Below are 22,276 nucleotides of genomic sequence, written 5' to 3'. Positions count from 1 at the left end.
AAATCTTTCGCGACCTTCCCCTCATTCTACCACCGACTCTTCTATCTCCAGTGTCGCTGCCTTTCGGGCTCTAATTCTCCCTAGCTCTGAAATTTATTAGAAAATACGACAGAAAATCGAGTCCGAACACTTCCAGGCCTACGATTTTTATAAAAATATGTTTTGGTATATTTTTCGGTTTTTCCGTAATTAACCAATAATGCAATTTTCGGACGGTTTTAAGGAAGAGCAGAGAATCGGGAGAGTTAGCGTTTATATAGTGTTTACGGCTACGATTTTCGATTACGATTTATGATTATTTACGAATGTCGTTTTGGTTATTTGTAAAGACCCTGTAGTAATGACTTTCGTGAATTTCATTGTATTGTATTAATGAAATATACAATGAAAATATAACTTTTTATTGTCCCATAGCATTACTATATTTACTGTAAAACATCACGATATTTCCATTGTTTCTTCTTCTGTATCTATACCTGAATAGAAGAAGGAAAAAAAAAAAAAATACACGAATATATTAAAATATTCTTTTGCAGTTAATTTGCATTATACTTTAAAAAATAATTACCCATTTCGTTGAACATAAATTCTCGTTGATATTCTTTAAGAAATTGTGTGGAGCGAGATTCGTCCAAAAATAAGGAATAGACTCTCTTAACGTCTGATATGGCTACTTCTGTTGCCTACAAAATGAAAGTTTCAAAGTTATTTAATGGTTTATTATTATTTTATAGCAAAATATAATTGCAATAAACATATTTATTTTTTTTGTGTTGTGTGAATTCTGAATGTAAAAGCAATTACTATTAAGTTTGTGGCTTCAAAACTATTGTAAACTGTTAAGTTAGGTTGTTGGACAGAATTATTCTAAATCACACTTTGCATTGCTAGGATTAAGAAAAGTGAGAACAGTGTAAAATTAAAAGTAATTTTGTTTTATTTTTTTACTAAAAATACAAATTTTAGCAATTTTCTGATAGAATGCTTTAGTATTCAATTAAAATTTTGATTATCTTGATCTTGTTAAGTTGAATATTTATACACTCTCTATACAGTTTCATTCATAAAAAGCAGAAGATTTGTCGGAATGAAATGCAGTTTTCATGATAAGTATTGGCATTGTGGTGGGGTTTTGGTTGACAAGGAAAAAATTAGTTACAGAAATTACCGATAAGTTGTGTTGACATACAAAAGATAACAAAGAGAAGCGGACCACCAGTGTTCAAGCGGTTCCGTTCTATGAACACTGGGAGTTCGGTCGTGGGTTCGTCTGGATGGCAAGGCCGGATTTACATAGGGATATTTTGGGCCGGTGCCCAGGGCCCCCACAAAATAGGGGCCCCACAAAACTATGTTTAAACATAATTTTTTTCCTATTACTGAGACAGCCTAGTGTGGCCGGATCATGAGGGCCACAGGCAAAGAAAACCAAACCCGGGAAAAATTTTACATAGGTATTTTTCAATTAAATTAAAATAATTAGTTTTACACAATAAAATATATGTATGTTTACAATAACCTTATTTTTAAATGAAATTTACAACTTTCTAGTTGAAATCTAGTTGAAAGTACAGTATTTTGTGTAAATTTTCTAAATCATCAAATTTGCCTACTCTTTAAGGGGGGCCCCCGCCGAATTTGTGCCCAGGGCCCCTGGATTGGTAAATCCGGCCCTGCTGGACGGCTGGCCATGTGGAGTTTTCTGGGTTTTCTCCAAGTCTGTAACGCCTGAATAGGGGCCAGCTACCCTTAAAAGACCTCCCGGAAGGCATTATTTTTCGCGTATCGACCATCATACCCACATACAACTACTATTACATAACAATTATGTCACACTTTACCACCGGGGGATATAGTCTAGAACAGGGGTCCCCAACCTTTTTGTACCTAAGAGCACATTCTAGAATACCGGCTGGACGACGGGCACCATTTATTTTTTCAAGGTGAATTTATATTTGGACATAGTTAACAGCGCCGGATTAAGCCTCTAGCGGGCCCTAGACAAAATTTAAATTGGGGCCCCATTTAAATAAGTTGCTTCTAAACAAATCTTATATAATGTGACATTAGCATGGGTAACACCCGGTGCGGATATCGTGGTGTCACCCAGGAATATTTCTAGATGGTGCGAGAGATATCGTGGCGGAGATTACTTCTGACACACGGATGGCTGTTGACCTTTTTTTTTTTTTTTTACTTAACGACTGCTGAAATTTCTAGGTCACTCCAAGTTACGGGCCCTACACGTTTCCCTACTTTGATTTTATGGTATTCACGACGGACCGATTTACTTCATTTCAGGTATGGGAAATTGAATTGGTGCAGATTTGGCGGAGGGGAAAAAGAGATCGGTCGCATTTCGCTTTGTGCTTTCATCTGTGTTGGACGCCATTTCTACTTTTGAATGGTTAATCATTCAAAGTGAAAAAACTTTTACATAGCATTTTATCGAAAACCGAAATATTTTTATTTTTATCGTGGTCGCACAGTGGCGGGCACACGTAAAACGATTGGCGGGCGCCATGGTGCCCGCGGGCATAGAGTTGGGGACCACTGGTCTAGAACCTCATGCTCAACTAGCTAAGACTGATACAAATAGAAATGCAAATGACAATGAAAATGACTACCACCTGAAAAATTCCTTCCCATTTGGATTTAATCCTGGGTCCACCAGCACGGTAGACTTTCACGTGAACCGCTTGGTCGTTATGTCTACCAAGTAGGCCTATTTCCTTATTGAAGTCCTCCTACGACTCAGTCTACTTTGACAGATCGCTTATGTGTTGTGTTTCCACCACTAGCGCCTTAAAACTAAAACTAAAACTTGGTTTTAGTTTAATAAATTGTTTTTAAATATTTTTACATTAGTTTACTTGTACAATATATTTACAAAATTAGACTTTTGTACATTTGTATACTACATTGGTCCATATTTCGAGAATCGAAATAACATTTTTTGTTTTTATTTTCTGCACAGAGGAGGTGTACAATATGAATTTTGGGGAGAAATGTCTGTTTTCCTCATCTCATCAATAAGAATTACAAATTACACTATTAACTGATGTAAAATTTTATTAAAAACTGATTGGATATAGTGTAGAGTTGATGGATGTTCCAGTTTTCCGGAATTCTCCCAGATTTTTTCTGACTGCCTAGCGACAGAGGACCTTTATTCAAAAAACTGTTCCTACAATGAAGTATGTTTTTCTTCTTCACATTTTCAATGTATTTCTGTTATCATACATGTCCTCGAATTGAAGCGTTCCGGTATTTTTAGAGAAAAATTCATTTTCTCCCGTAATTTAACCTCAAATACTTTGCAACCCTAATATAGCATGATAAAGATAGGTTTAAAGTCATACCTCGTCCTATATACGAGGTCGTCTTATATTCGAGTAAATACGATATATATTTATATCTTACACAGTACACAGCATTATTATCTTTAGCATTAGCATCTTACACAGCATTATTAATATGATTTTGGCGGTTGCATAACGTATTAAATTACTTTAAAAAATGAAAAATAATTATATAATTTGATTTCAAGATACTTTGTATATTTTAAAAAATAATTAATTCTATCCCGGGACAAGCAAAAGACCGGGAAATGAGAAACTCTAGTCGCACCCTCAATGTCTTCTTCAAACCCATTATCAATTTAAGTTTTCATCCATATTATTAGATATTACAACCTTTACAAGAAAACACGGAAACTTTCTGCTGACTGGCCAGTATCGTACCATGAAGATTAAATGTTGAGTGTTTGCAAATATCCGAAATGAAGACTTGCTTAATTTTGAAGGTGGAGATGAGTTTTAAAATATTTTAAATGCTAACAAGAAGTTAAATCTTCATTAAGTTCGATCCCACTCGAGATATGACACGTGATCACCCTTTCTCTCTCCAACTCTTCGCCTTTTTAGCACCAAAATTTCAAAATTTACTAGCATCAATGCTCCTTATACACAAGCTACCATGCCAGATTTCGTTTCTCAATCTTTACCCCATTCTAAAGTATTACTTTTTTGGATTCAGGGATCTCAAAACGTAGAGATTTGAAAAAAACCCGGAGAATCAAATCTGACTCGATTCCATTACTTTCCCTTGTTATGTATATATAATAGTCGGAAAAAATAAAAGCACTACGAAATTTGTGCGCTTGATCTTTCAAGCACGATACCTCTGGCACTGAATATTTTCAAACACGTCAACTTACATCAGGTATTTGGTATTTGGGAGAAAATATTTCAAATACAAATACTAGTATTTGGTATTTGTACTTCAAATAACTCGTTTTTATATTTTGCCCAGCTCTGTACAAAACCATTTTAAATTTTTCTCGCTGATTGAAACGAAATGCAATGCATACTTGTTATAATTTTTTTTAAAAAAAGAAAATATAATATTTAATTGTTTAAAATATAGTTTTGACAAATAATGAAATAAATTGAACAATGAAATCGTTTTTAAATAATATAAAAATACCTAATAAAGCTCTGTATAACTAGTTACAATTTTTACTACAATTGTGAAAATTCTAATATTATTAAAAAACAGTGTAAAAAGAAAATAATTTAATACTTAAAATTATTGTTTTTCGTACAAGAAAATCTACTGAATTCTTAACAATCATTAAAACAGGGTCGTATAAAAACGTATCGCAAATGGAATCGATTCTATACAAGGGAAGGTTTTGTCATTCCAAAGAATCTTGACTGAGAAATGTATCTCCAGCCAAGAGTTGGGTAAAAATAGAAGTCGATCTTCCATTTCCACCTTTTCCTGAGAGCCTATTACGACAGTACCGAAGAGTTTCGCAAGCCAAGTCTCCCAACTTCCATTCCAATTTTTGGCATCGTTTGATCACTTTTTCTAACTACAAAACAATGAAAATTCTGTAAAAAGAACAAATATCATTAATCATATTTATTGTTATTTTTTACACTCACTTTTGTTAACTGAGCATCTCCTTCTGTGTAGTAAACTAGACAGGGAAGTTTAGCCATGCTTGCAGCTAGCCATTGTATGATAGCTTTTAGCTGTACGTCACAGTTCTGTTGTTCATAACCCCAATTACCAGTAGCCACTGCACGAATTCCATCGCTGTTCGTTATTAAAAAATCTCTCAACGACTATTAAAATAAAAGCAAACTATTAAAAAAAAAATTCAGACTAACTATTTTCTATTACTGTTAAAACTAATATTTGCCTTATTTTCCGATAGAATGGATGAAAAACTAGAAGATTTTTGTTCAAAAATATCTTCTTTGGCATCTTTTAGAGATCCTTCCTCACTAGAAGATTCTTTCCATAAAGAGGGAGGATCTCGTAGAGAATGAAACATTTCTTCATCACTTCCCGCAGACTCTCGTCGTGTTCGAAATTTTGCCTGCAAACGAAAATAATATCAGTCTGTTTTTTATTCTAATCGGTAAGTAAATGAAATATAATCATCTTACTTTAAATGGTACAGGCAAATTAGGTTTAACTCCGTCATAAGAATAAGCTTTTAATTGGCCATTAGATGCTGTGACCATTACTTTTTTCTTGCCTAAAGACATAGAAACGGTATCTAAAGGTAGGGAAATTGGAGGAAAAAAAACATTTTCTTCAATGGACGGACTAAATAAAGATGGTTCTGAATTCGACTGCCTTAAAGATCCAGCGCTAAGTTCAGAATCTTCCAAGATATCTTCCATGTCACTACTTCCACTAGAACTTAACCAAGAACTTCGACTACCTTTTTTTGATAATCTTCTGCTTCTTCTCCTAATTCTTTTTCTGAAATCTTCATACCGTTCATGTTTGCTAAGAAAAGGCATGGAGTCTTCGTCTTCGCTAGCACCATCCAAAACAAAACCTATTGAATCTGATCTGGAATATCTAGAATCATCCGAAATTTGACGAAAACTTGCATCAAAATAATCTCTTTTAGACACCCCTTTAAATTTATATTTTAACTTTAAAATACCTAAAGGAGGAGAATCAACAGTGAAATAGTTTAGTTTAGTTATCAACAGTTAATGTTCTGTTTGAAATTATATAAGAATTGATTGAGTTTTAGACAAACCATCGTATTCTTCAAAACTTTCAGATGCGGTGAAATATTCTTCTTCCAAAGATATCTCCGAAGGTATTGCTCCAACAGATCGGCTTCTTTGCCTCCTTGGAATTTTTTCTGTTGATACTCTTTTAGATCCAGTTTTCATCAAAGCAAGAGGTCTTTGAGCTATAGAAGATCCTTTCCGCGATAATGATTCTACAGTATCCATGTATTCACTATTTTGACTAGTTACTGAGGATGTGGATGGAATATAAACATGTTTTCCGATTTCTCCAGAAAGTTTATTAGATTGGTTTGATTTTGAAGAAACTTTGACAGTTTTTGTTGGCTCGGCAAATTGTTTTGCAATACATTTCTTTTCGTTAACGACTTCATTCAATGAGAGCATTTCTGAAGTTATTAATATACCCATATCTTGAGTCGGCGCTACTGGGGGAGATTCGGAATGATTCCTAAATTCCGGACAAGTACTTGAACTAAAACTCTGTCCAACAGGAGCAGGCCTACACCTGCTTAACGGTTGACTAAAAGCTATGAAAGCTTTATTCATATCTCTTAACAGATTTCGATCCTCAAATTGTCTAGATGGATGTTTGCAATAATTCTTAGCGTCCATCAAACATACATCTACTTCTTCTGTAGATAACTACAAAAATATTTATTCATTTAACATTAATTTGAAATATTATTATTATTTAAAATAAAAAATTAACTTTACCGAATTTAATGCATTTTCTTTTATATTTATAATGCCTTCAGCAATTAATGCTTCGTTTTCGCAAAGACATTCGACAAAACTCATAGTTGCTATTAATTCTGGCATTCTAGAGAAATTTATTGATTCCTAAATGATATTTTAGTATGATCACAAAATAATCTAAAAAGAAATATGATTTTTAACGTTCACATAACATTATATTGATACTTACCATATTAGTACCATTCTTAAGAACTTCTCCTCCAAGTCTTGAGCTACAGAAACAAGTCTAAAAACGGAAAAAATTATATTATTTTAAGCAATATTTATTTTAAAAATGGTTCAATAAAACTTTTCAGTATAAGTAATCATTTTTTATACTCTGTATATTGATGATTCTGCTTGTTCTGAAGTTCCCATTGTTCTTACTACAAGAGGACATAAAGGACGCTCGCTGCATAACCAAGATGGAAGATTCAAAGTCGGTCGTAGTGACTAAAGAATTCAAAATTCTATAAACTGTAATTCGAAATTTAAAAAATATCACAAAGGCTTACCTGACGGTAAAATTTAATGTTTCCTATAGGTTCTTCAGCATCCATAACTTCAAAATAGTATAAAAAGTATCTTAATTTTTGTTGTTGCTCTGGCCTAAAATAATAATGATTTTGCTGAAAAAGCATGAAAAATATTCAAAAAGCAACTCAATCAAATGCGTTTGAAATGTTTTACTGTTAATTTTTTTTAAATCGGGAAATTTAAAACCTCTTCAGATGTACGAAGAAATCGCCGAAGTTAAAATCTTGTAAAGTAGGATGAGTTTTGTGTGTCCTTTTAGGGAATGTTGAAAAAAATGCATTTGCTATTAATGATGCTGCAAATTTACGATCCATACATATCATCTTATCTGAAAACATTAAAAATATATATTATATTTGATTATACAGTATATTGAATTATCATATACGATTTTAATTTTACCTTCTTGTTGCAATGAAAACTGAAATCCGTCAAGGGATTTTAACAACTTCAAGCGTACAGCATTATTAACTAAATTCGGCAAAATAACTTTAAAAAATTTCGCTCTATCTGTTTCCGGTAAATCTGTTAAGTAAGATCTGAAAGCTTCAAAACGTAAAGGATCTGATGAATTGGCCATTTCATCAGGATCTAAATTGATACTGGAATAAAAGATAATTAAATAAGTTTTTGGTTAATGTAACCTTTGGTGCCAAGATGGCGGCTCGTCTCTGATTCTAGCAAGGAAACAGTGGGACGCACGTTCTAACCTAATCTAACCTAACCTATTCTAATAATTTGGTTGCGACGGCCGGATGGCCGAGCGGTCAAGGTGGCAGCCTACTGCTCTGGGGGACCCGGGATCGAATAATCCCCAGGAATTTTTCGGGGGGTGGTCCGTTCGGATGTCGGGCCCCGTCCCTCACCATTGTGGGCTTGGCCGAACCCACAATGGGCCTACTAAAAGAGGCTCTCTTAGTACCCACAGGGTGGAAAGAGTTTAAAAAAATAATAATAATAATTTGGTTGCTAATAATTATGGTAATTTATTAGAATAGGTTAGGTTAGGTTAGAACGTGCATCCCACTGTTTCCTTGCTGGAATCAGAGACGAGCCGCCATCTTGGCACCAAGGGTTACATTAACCAAGCTTTTTTATATCTAAATTTATTATATAGATTCAGACTTATAATAATAATTAGAAAAAAAAACCCTTTGCAAAAATTTATTTATTTATTTTTTTAACTTTGAAACTATTAAATAATATTTCGATAGCGGCTATTTGTTTGCATGATAGTCTCATAATTATGTAATTAAATAGATATTAGAGGTCTACCTGAAGAAGAAATCGATATATGTCAATCATCGAGTTATTTTCTAATGTCTTTGTAAGCCTTGTAAAACTCAGAAAACTTCACGTATTGGTTTCAATCCGTACGTCATCAGTGAGGCAAAGCAACTCAGCTTCTTGGAGCTTAGCTTTTGCAGTTCCTGATAAGACATTGTACTTGTCGTGAGTTTGTTCGCTTCCTTTGCGCCTTATAATATGAGGTCAAAGCTTTCTTTACAAAATGCTTAAAGCTAAAACATCTAGTCAACTGAAGTGGTAGCCTTTCTTTTGCGATCAGAAATGGGATCAGCTATTATGATTTGCTTTGCTCCACCTTCTAAACAATTAAGCTATTCATTGTTTAAAAAAAAAAAGAAAAGTAAAGTTTGTTGAATGAATAAATTCAAAACAAGTTGGTGTACTTCTTTTGGTAGAATTTGCATTTGATTTCGTTACTTGAAATCTCTTCAAAACCTCCCGAAACATCGCCATGATCTGTGGAAACAAATTAAGGCGATATTTCTGGAATTGTTTCAGGTGTTTCGTCAACTGAGAATCTGACACAGACAAGACCAGTATGATGAACTGATGGTGTGCTTTTAGTGGTCATCTGGACGAAAAGTCGTATGTAGTGTGTTTTTGTTACCTTTATTTTAAATGTTACTGTGCTTTACAAAATGTAAATTGTGATCAGTAATAATTTGTGCTGTGTTTTTAATTCGATATTAAAAAATATTGAATAATTATCGATTATTAAAAGCTATTTTTATTCATATAGCCTATTAAAATGTCAAATATCAACGACCTTATTAGATATCCTTATTTATCGTTTTAATTTAGAAATGATCTGTACATTTTGCTGTAAATTAACAATGATGAATATTCATTTAACTTAATACAAAATAATTTTTAATCATGTGAAGCTTTTGATACTGATTTAATCGATGTTTTTACTCCTACATTATGGTTAAATAACACATCAAAATACACTCAAATTTATTATTTCATACGAGTTTTTTAATCAACCAAATAAAATAAAAGTCTTGCCCATATTTTGCAATTGGACGAAAGAAAACATATTTAAAAATACCTCTAACGATCGCATATATGACATATGAGCATTTCGTATTCAAATGGTTAAGATATTAATATATAAAAAAGAAACACTCACCTACATATACCATAAATCTTTTGCATTCCAGCGATTAATTCATCGGGATTTCGGGCCAAACGTAAATGACTCAAATGACGTTGTACATCGATCCAGCTTGGCATATCACAAGGTAATAAGACATGAGCCATTCTTTATTATCTATTAAAGAACAAAAAGAAAATCATTGATTATAAAATCGATATCGATAAATATAGATTCATTTTCTAAAGAGAGGATTTATTTATATGAATCAAGGTAGACCTCCGTGATATTCGTAACGAAGTTTTTCGATACATTTTGAGCAACAGTTTTACTTTCTTGTAGATTGTTATTCAATCTTACATCATATAATTATTTATTATATAGGTATATATAGTATATAACGTCGATACCGAAATAGTCCGACATTTACTGTCCTGGGAATGACCTAATTTCTGTCAGTCCTTAGAACACTTGCCAGCAATACGTCTACTCAATCTCATCACTCTGTCAGTCTTTAATATTTTATTTAACTTCAGTTTGCAATGAACAAATCATTTAATGATATTAAAATATATAATGTATTTCGATAAATTTAAATATTCTTTTTTGTAAGTGGCTCTAAACCGCATTAAAATCTCTCTCCTACATCGCATGTATTAATAATAATCGATAAACTAAACCGTGATATAAAAATCACCGAAGAAATCGATTTTTATAAGAATAATTTCGACTAAATTATCTTTTAATTGCGGATATATGAACAGATATAAAATTATTCTGTACCTTATAAAAATATTTTAATACCTTCATTTTGCCTTTATAATGAAGAAAAAAGAATATAAAATTTCCTTAATTTGTCGCAAGCATTTTTAAACGGGTTCACTGCCCATATACTCAATGAAATCTTGAAGTAGCAAGAGTAAAGAAAATATGTATATAGAGTAATTAGGGAATTCCAGAATAAATAAATGATTCATATTTAAATTTGTACAAAATATTTAAATGTTTTTAAAACACGAAACACTTCTCGAGCGTTTAAATTACGCGTAAATTAAAAATAGAAGATTTTTAACAAAATTTATATTGTATAAATTCATTCTTTCTGAGAAATAAATTCTTAACTTGCTATTTTACAGAAATACCATAGTTACATTGTGGTTAATACGTGCAGTAATAGAATGCATTCGTTAACAGGCGATAAAACTTGTTTAAACTTTTAAATATAAAGCGGAAAAACTACTTTACTTAAATAATTTAAGCAGATTTTTTTAATTCCCTAGATGAAAATGTTATTTTCTATGTCAGCACTAACAAATGATGTAATTGCCATGCTTATCCACGTGTCCTTGAGTCTTCTTTCAACCTAAACACTACTTTTTTAATGTTGGAATTTTGGCAATAAATTCTTTTGTCTTAACAACATTTCATCAAGGAGCAAAATAATTAAATCTTATTATAAAAGTTAAAAATTTATTAACAAAAATAAGTTCTTGATGAGTCGTGTAAGATGTTAAATTATATAAAACCACCAATAAAGTTTTTCTGTATCACACACATAACATTCTGTAAACTACTTATTACTGTAAATATTTAAAAATTTGTTCATTTTCAATTAAACTTTGTGCCTGTTTTGAATATAAATTCAATAAACTTAAGAGTAAACCATTTTCAAATTTAACAAAGCTTCATACTTATAAGTTAAATTCAGACAGACAGACATTAAACTGTAAATATCATTAATATCTCATCACTTAATACACTAATAATAAGGAAAAAAAAAAGAAATCTTTTAAAATGAGAGCTTATTTATTATGTTTACAGAATATTCTATATTTCACATTTTGTGTTTATACTTGTTATATAACTGATCTGTTAAGTACTTTAAATATTAATAATAGTCTCAATTTGAAAGGTTTTAGCTTAAAATTCAAATAGTTAAACAGAAACTGAAGTCATGAGTTTAAAAAAAGTAGTCTACACAGTTGATACACTTTAATTACATTACAAAAATATTCATCTCAGATTACTGTAAACAGACATAAGCTTGGAAAAATAGAAATAAACCCATAAAACCAATTGCATACATGTATTTTACTCTAATTTTAATTATATTAATCATTTAAAATTTAATGCTGATTCAAGTATTAGACATTAATACTTTAAAGTATTAAATATATATATATATATATTTTTAAAATATATAAATAAAAGATATTTGTATTTATTTTTTTATTTTACTTTCATTATTATTATTATTTTTTCTCAAATTAAACTTTAAGAAAAATTAAGCTTACATAATTATATAATGATTTAAAAATTAAAATAAAATGTACATTATTACAACACCTACTCTCAATAATAATTTTAAAAGTATAATTCTTCTGATTCATAAATCACACCTACACAAATAGATCAAATTATATTTTCTAATTTTTATTATAAGTGAATATATATATATATATATTTTTTTTTTATTATTTAAAATTGTTAATAGTATATAAAAACAAACTTTTAAGAATTATTCATTCTTTTAATAGAACAGTTAAATTTAAATTGAGTAACACAAAAATAAATGGTGTTAATTGTCTTATCCAAGTAAAGTTATCTGAATATAGTACTCATGAGATTTCAGTACAGTAAATGATAATTAATATTTTATGGATTAAAAAATAAATTGGAATTAAAGTTTAAATGTAAATTTTTATGAATTGTTTCTAGATAAAAATAAACTGTAATTAACTATTTGTAGATTTTAACTAAGTTGATTTCTATTACTACAAGTAAATGTGTCAGGAGAACAACTAGAAAGTCTGATTTTAGAAGTAAAAAAATAATTAATCTTATAAATAAAATAATTTTTAAAAAGACCTTTCAACCAATTAACCTAATTTATTCGTATTATATAACATGTTTATGATAGAAGTAACGTTCTTGTAAAAACAAAGAGCAAAATTCCCAAAGAAAGATGAATTTGACAATTGCCTATAGTTTTAATTTGAAGAAATATTTATTCAATTTTATAAATACCAGTTAATATAAATAAATGAATATATAAATCAATATTTATCATATATTTTTAAAAATCTTATATATATATATATATATAAAACATGATAAAATTTCTAAACTACACAACGAATTACATAAATAGCAATGAACTCTGGAATAGTGACAGAGGAGTTAAGGGTGGATGCACTGACTCGATACAAAAGATGATGTGAAAATGAATAAATAACTCGAAAAGTACGAGATGTATATCCGGTTATATTATTGAAATTGTATACTTACAAAGAACGTTGTTGTATAATGCAGAGTAACTAGGAGGTCGCTATTACTACCATGTCTAACTTTCAACTTTTTCGTCTTTCTAAATATAACTTTTTGGTGCGCACATATCACTTCGACTGCTGTAGTTTAACTTTCAAAAATACTCTCTTTATTGCAATCTTCTCTAAAAATTTTCATTCATTTTCCTTTGTTTTCTCATCGATTTATTTTACACACAACGCATAAATATTGTAAAATACAGCAACACATGAAAACTTTTTATTACAGAAAAAAAAACAACAACCCAAAAATATATAGACTTAAATGAATAAATTTACCACAAAATTTTTAGTTTTGTTGATGTGTCCTGTAGTCGAGTTTGGTTTTGCGAGCAATTTTTATTGATAAAAAATCGAATTTTAGGAGGATAGTTAAAATTTTATTTTTATTTATTTCTTTTTTTATCGATTATAAGAGCTATATTTAATGTATATTGCTGTATAACTAGGTTAGTTTCTAACGTGATGGGTAGAATTTTAACAGAAATCTCTGGTTTATAAGCGCGAAAATTGTGAGAAAAATTTAAGTTTCTATTATTTACTAGAATTTTAAACAATTAAATTATAATGGTAACTTACAGCTAGAAAAAAATACCATCGTTATATAAATTTATGCGACTTAAAACGGTTCGTTTTATATTTTTAAGAAACAAAAAACAGAGAAACGAATACGATTTAATAAACTTTCGAGTTTTTTTTTATAATATTAAAATAAAGGTTAAATTGAGAGATTGGAATTAAAATATATAGAAAAAATATTTGTTGATATTAACGATTTTTAAGGATATTAAATACAATTTTATTGTCTCACGTGTCTGTTAGAATGAAATACAGCTGAATGATTAGTGCTGCCATCTGTTTTCAGTAAGTGATATAACTGATGTTCATTCATTTATTTACTTTTCGGTAAGAACATCATTACGAGAAATATCCTCTTATAAAGTTAAGAAATGTATGAAAATTTATAATTATATATATATATATATATATTAACTGGGGACGAATCTATATATATATATATATATAGATTCGTCCCCAGTTAATAGTAATAATAATAAATTTTTTTTTCCGAAATTTGGAGTGAAAATTATGTTTTCTTTCTGCGATCTCAGTACCTTCCGTTATATAACAGCCGAAAAAAGTAATTAACAGCAGATGTAATCAATATTCTACTATAAACATGAACATTTAGAAGTATCCAAAGGAGTCTTAACTCAAAAAGATTTGAATAATTAAAAGTGTCTTTTATTAACACGAGGATAGCATTCGGATGGCCCGATAAACTATATCTGTCTCATAAATGTTTTTAAATGCAACGTTTTGAAGTTAAAACCTATAAACTTTATTATATTTTGTATCAACGAGGAAAGCTTAAACCCCCGCTGCTCTCCCCTCGCATCCGCCACTGATTACAAAGATTCTCAAATACTCAAATGACTGGCCAGGTGTGATCCAATACTGTAACGATACTTCATTTGTTCCGAGTTAACAAACAGGCACAATTAGTATCACAAGAAACACCTGCTCAACCCCACTTTTCAACAGTTTTCCTCAAACCTATAATCGATTTTTTTTCTTCTATATCCTAAGATGAATTAAAACAATAAAATGAAAATATTCATTGAAAAATTGCTTAAATTGTTAATTAATTATTTAATTTTTTTTAATAGAAATTTTAAGATAAATAATGATTTTTTAACTATATTTTTGGATGCAGAAGAGAGGCCTCGTGTCATAACCTCCAAAGCAGAAAACCGGAAGTAGAAGTCACACAATAGAAAAGGGTCGAAGCTGTCAGTACTGGCGGCCTCCTTCCTGGATTATTAGGAAGAGTTAGAAAAATATTTATCTACAAAATTTTGTGTTTTTTTTTTTTTTTTTTTACTCTAAATACTTACATTTTCCGATTTTAAAGTTAATAGAACATGAAAAAAGTAATCCCATTGAAAAATGCTATTTTAGTTCGTTTAATACCTTCAAATTATTAGTAACATTTTAAAAATTCTGTATAACATATTTACGTATTTAGAATGTATTGTTATACAAAAACTGATCTGCTGTTTTTTCGTTGATATTGCTTATATTTATTTATTTATTTTTGGTTGCACTTAACTTTTATGTGTTTATAACGATTGAAACTTCAAAATACTTTCAAAATATATATAGAAAGACAGTGGGACTTATTATAGTTAAAATATTAATTTTCTAGTTTATAAACTCGAAATTTTTATTGCTTAATTTTAAAATATAGAAGAAAATAATACATAATTCGATTTTAATTTCAATAAATTTTTCATTATTTTATGTGTGAGATTTAAAGCATAGGAAGAGTAACAATAACGTATCTTTTTAAATGTATTTAAAAAAAAAATAATATCAAAGAATATGTCCATTTGTACAATTTTAAAAGGTTAATCCTTAAAAGTAGAAACCGTATTGCACGGCCACATAATACTGGAACTGTACTAAAGAACACTTCTAAGGTCACTTTGATCCTTCTTTACAAAATTCTGAACCGTTTGTAAACATTACAAACGATCTCATTATGAGTCTATTTTTTTATTGTGGCACAGTTGAGGATCCAATGAATCCAACTTAAAAATTTGGCCTAACAGATTTGGCTATCGCTTTCAGAAACCTCTACGTATACTAACAACATTGTCCATTGTCTTCCGTCTGTCTTTCCTTAATCTCGAGAATGGAGTTACACAGATGGAAGCCGAAACCATATATAGAAAGATTAGTGATTAACTATATACGAACTTCCGATACAAACCGAAAGTCACGTTATTTCAATTTTGAATTGTAAATATCCACAAGTAAAGCTGGCACGCGAGTGTCTTGGTGCCCCTAGGCGATTGCCTAAGGTTTGCCTAATGATACAACCGATCCTAAGATTTAGTAATAAAGAAATAATTGATTTACCATATATTACTATTTTTTGTATTTTTCTTTACTTAAATAATTATTTTTATGACTAGACAAATTGCTACGTATTATTCATAAAGTAAGCTAATCATTTTCAAAATTCATATGCTGACATATTTTATTCAAAGAACATCGAATAAAATTACATTTAAAATTTTACAAAAACCATAGAGATAATTTCTATTTTATATTTACATTTAAATATAAAATATTTTAGAAACTAAACAGGTTTAAAATGTTAAAACAGAAGGAAAAAATAAAAATAAGAACTTTAGTCAAAATATATTATACATATTTTACACTCTAACACAAATAACATTTCACAAATTCATACAATTCAAAATGCTGAAAAATAATTAACGTTTATTAATCTTATCTTATTGAAAATTCCGTTAAGTTGGTGAGACCCGATTGTTCTTATTAAATGTATAATTGTGTATTATATTAGTAATACTTTCTATAGTACTTAATTCATTCGACCATTTGATTACAATAATCTGAGATAAAGCCGTTATAATGATGATGATGACAAAAACTTGCAGAAAAATTTTGGGTAAAGTTCCAAAACCAGTTTGTCCCCAAAGTACAACTTCGAAAACCAATGCTGAAAGGCATAGTATTGTGACCAGTATCCATATTGTGACAGGAATCTGAAAAAAGCAACGAGAAAACGAATCTAATTTAACATTGTAAATGTTAATTAATGTATTTAAATACGTACTCTAAATTTTCGTGACTGGCGACCTAATCCTAATTTTTTCGCGGATGATGTAAGATCTTTTGATTCTCCATGTCTAGCAGATTCGGTTAAGACTTCATTTACAGACACTTGATCCGAGATGTCAACAATTTCGTGGTTGTCAATATTATTATCTGAAATTCTTGATATTTTTGATTGATCGATAGCCATGGTATTGCCACCTTTACCGAATGTATGTGCAACATCCGTGGTATTTGGATCTGAAAGATTCCGTGAAATATTTTTATCAGTACAACTTCTAGCAACGGATATCAATTTGAAATCTGTGATAAATAACTGGTACTGATTGAGTTCTCCACAAGACGGGATCGGAATAACTTCAATTCCATTTCGACATAACCAATGTTCTATCTGCAATTGTAATAAAATAACTAACTAAATAAATAAACTCTTCCGTCCTGTAGGCACCTAAGAGGGCTCTTTTCAGGCTCATCGCGGGTTTGGCCAGGCTGCAGAATGGGGCGATCGAGTGGTAAGAGATACTCGGTTGAGTACTCATTTATTACGAGTGCTCAATTTTAAAATAGTGCGTTATCTTGATGCAAGGCTGTATTGATATTTCTGAAACCACATGGCCGAAAATTTGCTAAAATATTTATTTACTTAAACGTATATTTCTTTTTACTTTGATAAATCAATATTTTATTTGCCAAAATGATTAGGTGGTATAATAACTTGTGTAATCACAATGCACATATCTGGATAGTTTTCACTTTAAGAACTAATCAAAATTTGTACGCGGCGATGCGCATCATTAAAATAAAAATAACTTTCCAATAATAACACAATCAATTAATTAACACGAAAGCAATCAACTTGATCTAATTAGTTTCAGTCAGCCAAATAACAGTACAAAACTCGTCTATGTCGCGAATGATTCGATTTGAATCCGGTCTGGATCATTCTAGTTTCATCGTGGCAAGTTCAGATCATGATATCGTATCTCTCCCACATATGCTGGATGATCACTTTGCAGGATAAGCCAACCATGTTAGATAAAATTAGAACCGATATATCTTCATAGAGCAATTTAGTTTTATCCAATTAGCTTTGACGTAAAAAGATAATGTACTTTTCTAATTAAAAATGACTTTATAAATTATAAATAAAATATTTTATCAATTTTTCAATTTCTGTAATTACAATTGGTATAATTATAATATTTTATTATTTAATTTTAACAAATGATATTTATACTTTTATAAAAATTATCCATCACACATCCATACATATTAGTAATAAATTTTGTTATTTCTTTCAGAAAAAAAACTTTGTTACAGATTAAATTCTAACTTTACCTTTATTACTGTCGATTAATTCTGTAAGTCAAATTAATTTGACCACAAATCTATTTCAAAGAATAAACTCAATCGAATGCGAAATTTTTCGAATGTGAAATTGAAATATTTATTCTATTCTAAAAAAAAAAAAAAAATTTAAATTGATGTGATTTTTTTTTAATTTTAAAATATTTTAACTTAATTCACTAAAAAGTGAGTGTATTATTTAAAATTTTATCTATTTTTATAATAAATATAATCTGATTTAGCATAACGTTGAATATACAGATTTTTTTCTATATAGTGCAACCCCGATTTACGTCGTTCCTTCTAAAATAGGGATGAGCTTTAATCATAAGTGCCTTTATAAATTATAAATTCCATTAATTCCAATTAACAGATATACACAGGAAGCTCGTACCCCTTCTGTTCCTTCTTGAATAAGTCTCTAATCTCCAATTTAAATATAATAACTTTGATAACGTTCAAATAACTCACTCGTTTGCCTCGTTTATCAAGGCAAATGTTCCCAATCTAGTTGTCTTAAGAGATAAAATTTCCCACTTGCGATAACTCAGTTCCGCCGTCGATTGTATTGTGCAGCGAATGGAGTTTAGAGCATAGAGCATAGAGATGAACAGCACATGGAATCTTATCTTTGATGTAATCGTCAATCCGGTAATTCGCATTTCTAATCAAATTGGTAATTGAAATAAGATGATAACATTGTTTCTTAACTTCCGAAATTCGTTAGAAAACCTGTATAATATGTATATTAAGGAAACAGCAGTGCCAAATTTTCCTCTAGCGTTTGAATCTTAAAGTAAAAAATTTGTTTCTGGTAAATAGAAACCGCATACTCAGAACGGTATATACAGTATATATAACAATTTTGGTTGAAATTTGCCCAATAATTCTAAACACCTACTCTTTAATTATGATTATACTGTATAGAGTCGATAGAATTTCCATATTATGAGCAGAAAATTCCAAGATTCAAACTAATATTTGTGTCTAAAATTTAAAATAAATTGAGATTTTTATATTAATATTTATTCAATATTATAAAAAATTTCTCAAGATTACAAATTAAACTTTTATCCAAATAAATAAAGGCTACGTAGACAATAAATATATAAATAAAATTAGTATTTATTTACAATATTTACATATTAATTTACTATAGGATAAGCATTTTTTAAACTGAAAAATATTGTTTAGTTTGAAAAACGCTTATGATTTTGTTAGTGATTAATAGACTACGGTCCATACTAATAAATCGATTTAATTAAATTATGGTACTAAAATTGGTTTTTGATTTTAAAAAAAATGGAAACAGTTTTTACTCGAGTATCAAATTAAAAAATAAAAAAAACAGCACAAAATAAGATGAAAATATATGTTTTAAGTATCATGAAAAAATAAATCAGCAACGAGTTGCTCGACTTTCCCGGCAACATTTAAAATTTTGGTTGCGCCATCTGTTATCACATTTTATTAAAAAATCTTTTTATATTTTTAACTATTATAAAATGGTAAAAAGCTTAATTTTGAGGGTAAGGATGAGTTTTATAAAAAAGAAAAGAAATTGTAAATGTTAATAACGAGTAAAATCGACCTTTACCTTTACTGGAAATACACACGACCCCCATTATCTCACTACCCCCTCGACCTTTAACCACCAAAATTTAATAGCATCAATTCCTCTAATAAACAAACTTCCCTGCAAATTTTCAGAAATTTTCGACAAAAAGCACGGGAGTTATTAAGCTTCAAAGAGGGCGAACAAAATCGTGCCACACACAAACTAACATTTATACATTATAGAAATTACCCCCGAATTTTTTTTTTTTTTTTTTTTTTTTGCATTTCTCGACGTTTCAAGGTGTCCTGAGTCCAAAATCTTGGGAGGTCATTTTTTGACCGATTTCCATATTTTCCCTCTATTATATTCTATATAACAGCCGGGAAAGTAATTAGATTGGACTGAATTAATGGAACAAGACAGTTTTTCTAACAGGAACACCTCAAACTTGGTAATTTTTTCTTGCAGCATGTCTACTTCCTTAAATACCTTTTACGTGTGTTTATAATACGCATTATTAATTGTTTCAATGTGTATACAGTGTTTTCAATAAAGTGATTGCAAAGGTATTAAATAGTTTTGCTTTAAATACCCTTTCCTTTTGTTGAAACCGTGTCTTTATTTTTAGTGTCTGTTTTGTTTCAAAATAAAGTGATGAGATTTAAAGAATATAATTAAATATCAGAGTATTTTTTAATTAAAAAAAATAATCATCTTGCACTGTTTAGTACTTGTTAACATGAAGCAGTCGAGTGCTACTGTCTAATCTACCCTATCTTCACCTTGAACTACTTTTATTTAAATTTAATTAGTAGATTTACAATTTTGAATGAAATAAATTATTATAAATGATTCACAAATAAATATCTATGAAAATGTATATAATGATTTATAATATCTATATTAAGTCAAAAAAAAGGTAAATTCCTTAATATAAATGACTAATACAAGAGATCGTATCTGAAATGTAAAAAGGAGGACATTAGACGGGTGCTTCGACCTGACGTCAGATAAATCACGTGATCGATTTCAGTCGACGATCAGTGCCATGCCCTTATGGTCGCATCAGGCGGCACCATAAAGGGGCGGCATAAGCAGCATTTAAGAGGCGGCAATTCGAAGACTTACATCATACTGAGAAATCTACCGCACGGCCCTGTCGACGATCGACAGACAATGAACACTTATCCATATACCATACTCTTGTTAACAAGATAACAATTTACAGCGATAGCCACAATGAACACTTAATTAAAGCGTCGAACGTAGAATTGTTTGCTTTATTAGCAAAAACTATCAACTCCTCCCATCACCATTCGCTGTTTTCGACAAATAGGTAGCCATACTGAGTAATACATCTCCAATTTGGCTACTGCTTCTACAAATTAGATATTAAAATATTTGCTCATTTTAATATCCAATCTGTAGAAGCAGTAGCCAAATTGGAGTTGCATTACCCACTTGTATTACCCATCCATAACTCGTATGCGATTCATCTTTGATTTTTAAATCATGCAATAAATACTGGCTACTTTTGAATATAATTAAAAAAACAGACCAAAAGCGGGATATTTTTTTAAGTTTTAAGCGGGACTGTCCCTCTTAATTCGGAACGTTTAACCGCTTTACTAACATGAGTTCAGACAAGAATATTTTAAAGGAAAAACATTGATTAAAATAAAAATAGTTATGCACAAAATTTACTTATTAAATTTGGGAGATAAATCTAATTTAAAATATTTAAAAAAAAAAAAAAAGGCCTAGATTTCTGGTATTTCCTTTATTACTGGAAAATCTGTTACAGAATCAAGGACAACAGTATTATTATTATTTTTTTCCCCGTGATTAAATAGCTGGTCTGTTAATTTTTATTGTTTAAATGAAAAAATGTAATTTATTATAATAGAAGTATATTTCTAAATATCGTTTAAATTTATTTTTAAATTTACTTGTAAAATTTGTAATGGTAATATTAAAATCTTGCAATGTATAAAAATGTAAAGGCATTTCTTGCCTAAATTGGTGTTGTTAATTATATTTATTGAAAAACTGGACAAATATAGTTGACCTTGATTAGTTAATGTGAAGATGACACGATTTGATACTGAGCATCGCTATTTTTTATAGTTGGATGACTTAAGCTAGTATTTTAATTATAATTATGAACTTTAATAAAATTATGTTTGCAAATAAATAATTATATTGTTAAATCTTCCACTAAAAAGAAGTATGAATCCATATTTTGCTTAAATTGGTACAAATTCTAAAGACAAAAAGTTCAATTAGAAAATTTAATTTTATGTAAACAATTAGCAATAATTAGAACAAGAGAAGCTTGGTACGGGCCGGGGTATAGAGAGGGTGCCTTTTGTTTCTTAGCAGAATCCTTTTACCTTTTTTGAACGAATGAATTATTGTAATTTATAGGGAGTAGAAACCACTAAAGGCCCTAAGTTTTCTGGCTAGGAAAAAATCCTCATCTCCTCTCTTCTCGACGACCCTGATAATAATTAAGTAGCATCTCAAAATAAAAGACGAAAAGGGATAGGAATACCTACTGTATAGACTAACAGAATGCAAGTGAGACTTTATAACACTAACAATTTAAATAACATTTTTAATTATATGACAACATAATTGTATAACATTT

The 22,276-nt window shown here is 29.8% G+C and overlaps 2 protein-coding genes and 1 long non-coding RNA gene across 3 annotated transcripts in view; 1 reads left to right on the top strand and 2 right to left on the bottom strand.

Moving 5' to 3' along the window:
- Nucleotides 1-4,562: 4,562 nt before the first annotated feature.
- Nucleotides 4,563-10,364, bottom strand: LOC136968465 (uncharacterized). The gene is made up of 13 exons (XM_067262453.1): nt 10,027-10,364; nt 9,784-9,924; nt 7,746-7,945; nt 7,530-7,671; nt 7,322-7,415; nt 7,146-7,259; nt 6,997-7,053; nt 6,786-6,911; nt 6,074-6,713; nt 5,463-5,974; nt 5,213-5,392; nt 4,953-5,135; nt 4,563-4,879 (listed from the first exon to the last, which is right to left on the bottom strand). Exons 2-13 carry the CDS (start codon nt 9,912-9,914, stop codon nt 4,700-4,702), a joined length of 2,559 nt encoding a protein of 852 aa, XP_067118554.1. The 5' UTR covers nt 9,915-9,924; nt 10,027-10,364; the 3' UTR covers nt 4,563-4,699.
- A 5,798-nt stretch (nt 10,365-16,162) lies between these two features.
- Nucleotides 16,163-18,170, bottom strand: LOC136968201 (uncharacterized). The gene is made up of 3 exons (XR_010879614.1): nt 18,060-18,170; nt 16,723-16,961; nt 16,163-16,651 (listed from the first exon to the last, which is right to left on the bottom strand). It is a non-coding gene; the product is annotated as an uncharacterized lncRNA (long non-coding RNA).
- Nucleotides 18,171-22,061: 3,891 nt separating this feature from the next.
- Cul3 (cullin 3) overlaps nt 22,062-22,276 on the top strand; it is an 82,282-nt gene continuing 82,067 nt past the window's right edge. The window contains exon 1 of the mRNA XM_067262521.1: nt 22,062-22,206. The gene's annotated coding sequence lies outside the window, so the exon portion shown is untranslated. The remainder of the gene's footprint in view (nt 22,207-22,276) is intronic.

The sequence above is a fragment of the Centruroides vittatus genome, unplaced genomic scaffold, assembly GCF_030686945.1.
Source record: "Centruroides vittatus isolate TY-2023 unplaced genomic scaffold, ASM3068694v2 contig_1033, whole genome shotgun sequence".
Lineage (NCBI taxonomy): Eukaryota > Metazoa > Arthropoda > Arachnida > Scorpiones > Buthidae > Centruroides > Centruroides vittatus.
This window is presented reverse-complemented; position numbering and strand designations above follow the sequence as displayed.

What these genes read in the sequence shown, in the direction of transcription:
- LOC136968465 (XM_067262453.1), bottom strand. Translation starts at nt 9,914, where the DNA reads ATGGCTCATGTCTTATTACCTTGTGATATGCCAAGCTGGATCGATGTA. An exon ending in TTAAGAATGGTACTAATATG is followed by an intron (nt 6,912 to 6,996) that starts GTAAGTATCAAT and finishes AATATCATTTAG; the next exon opens with GAATCAATAAATTTCTCTAG. An exon ending in AAGTTTTGAAGAATACGATG is followed by an intron (nt 5,975 to 6,073) that starts GTTTGTCTAAAA and finishes CTCCTCCTTTAG; the next exon opens with GTATTTTAAAGTTAAAATAT.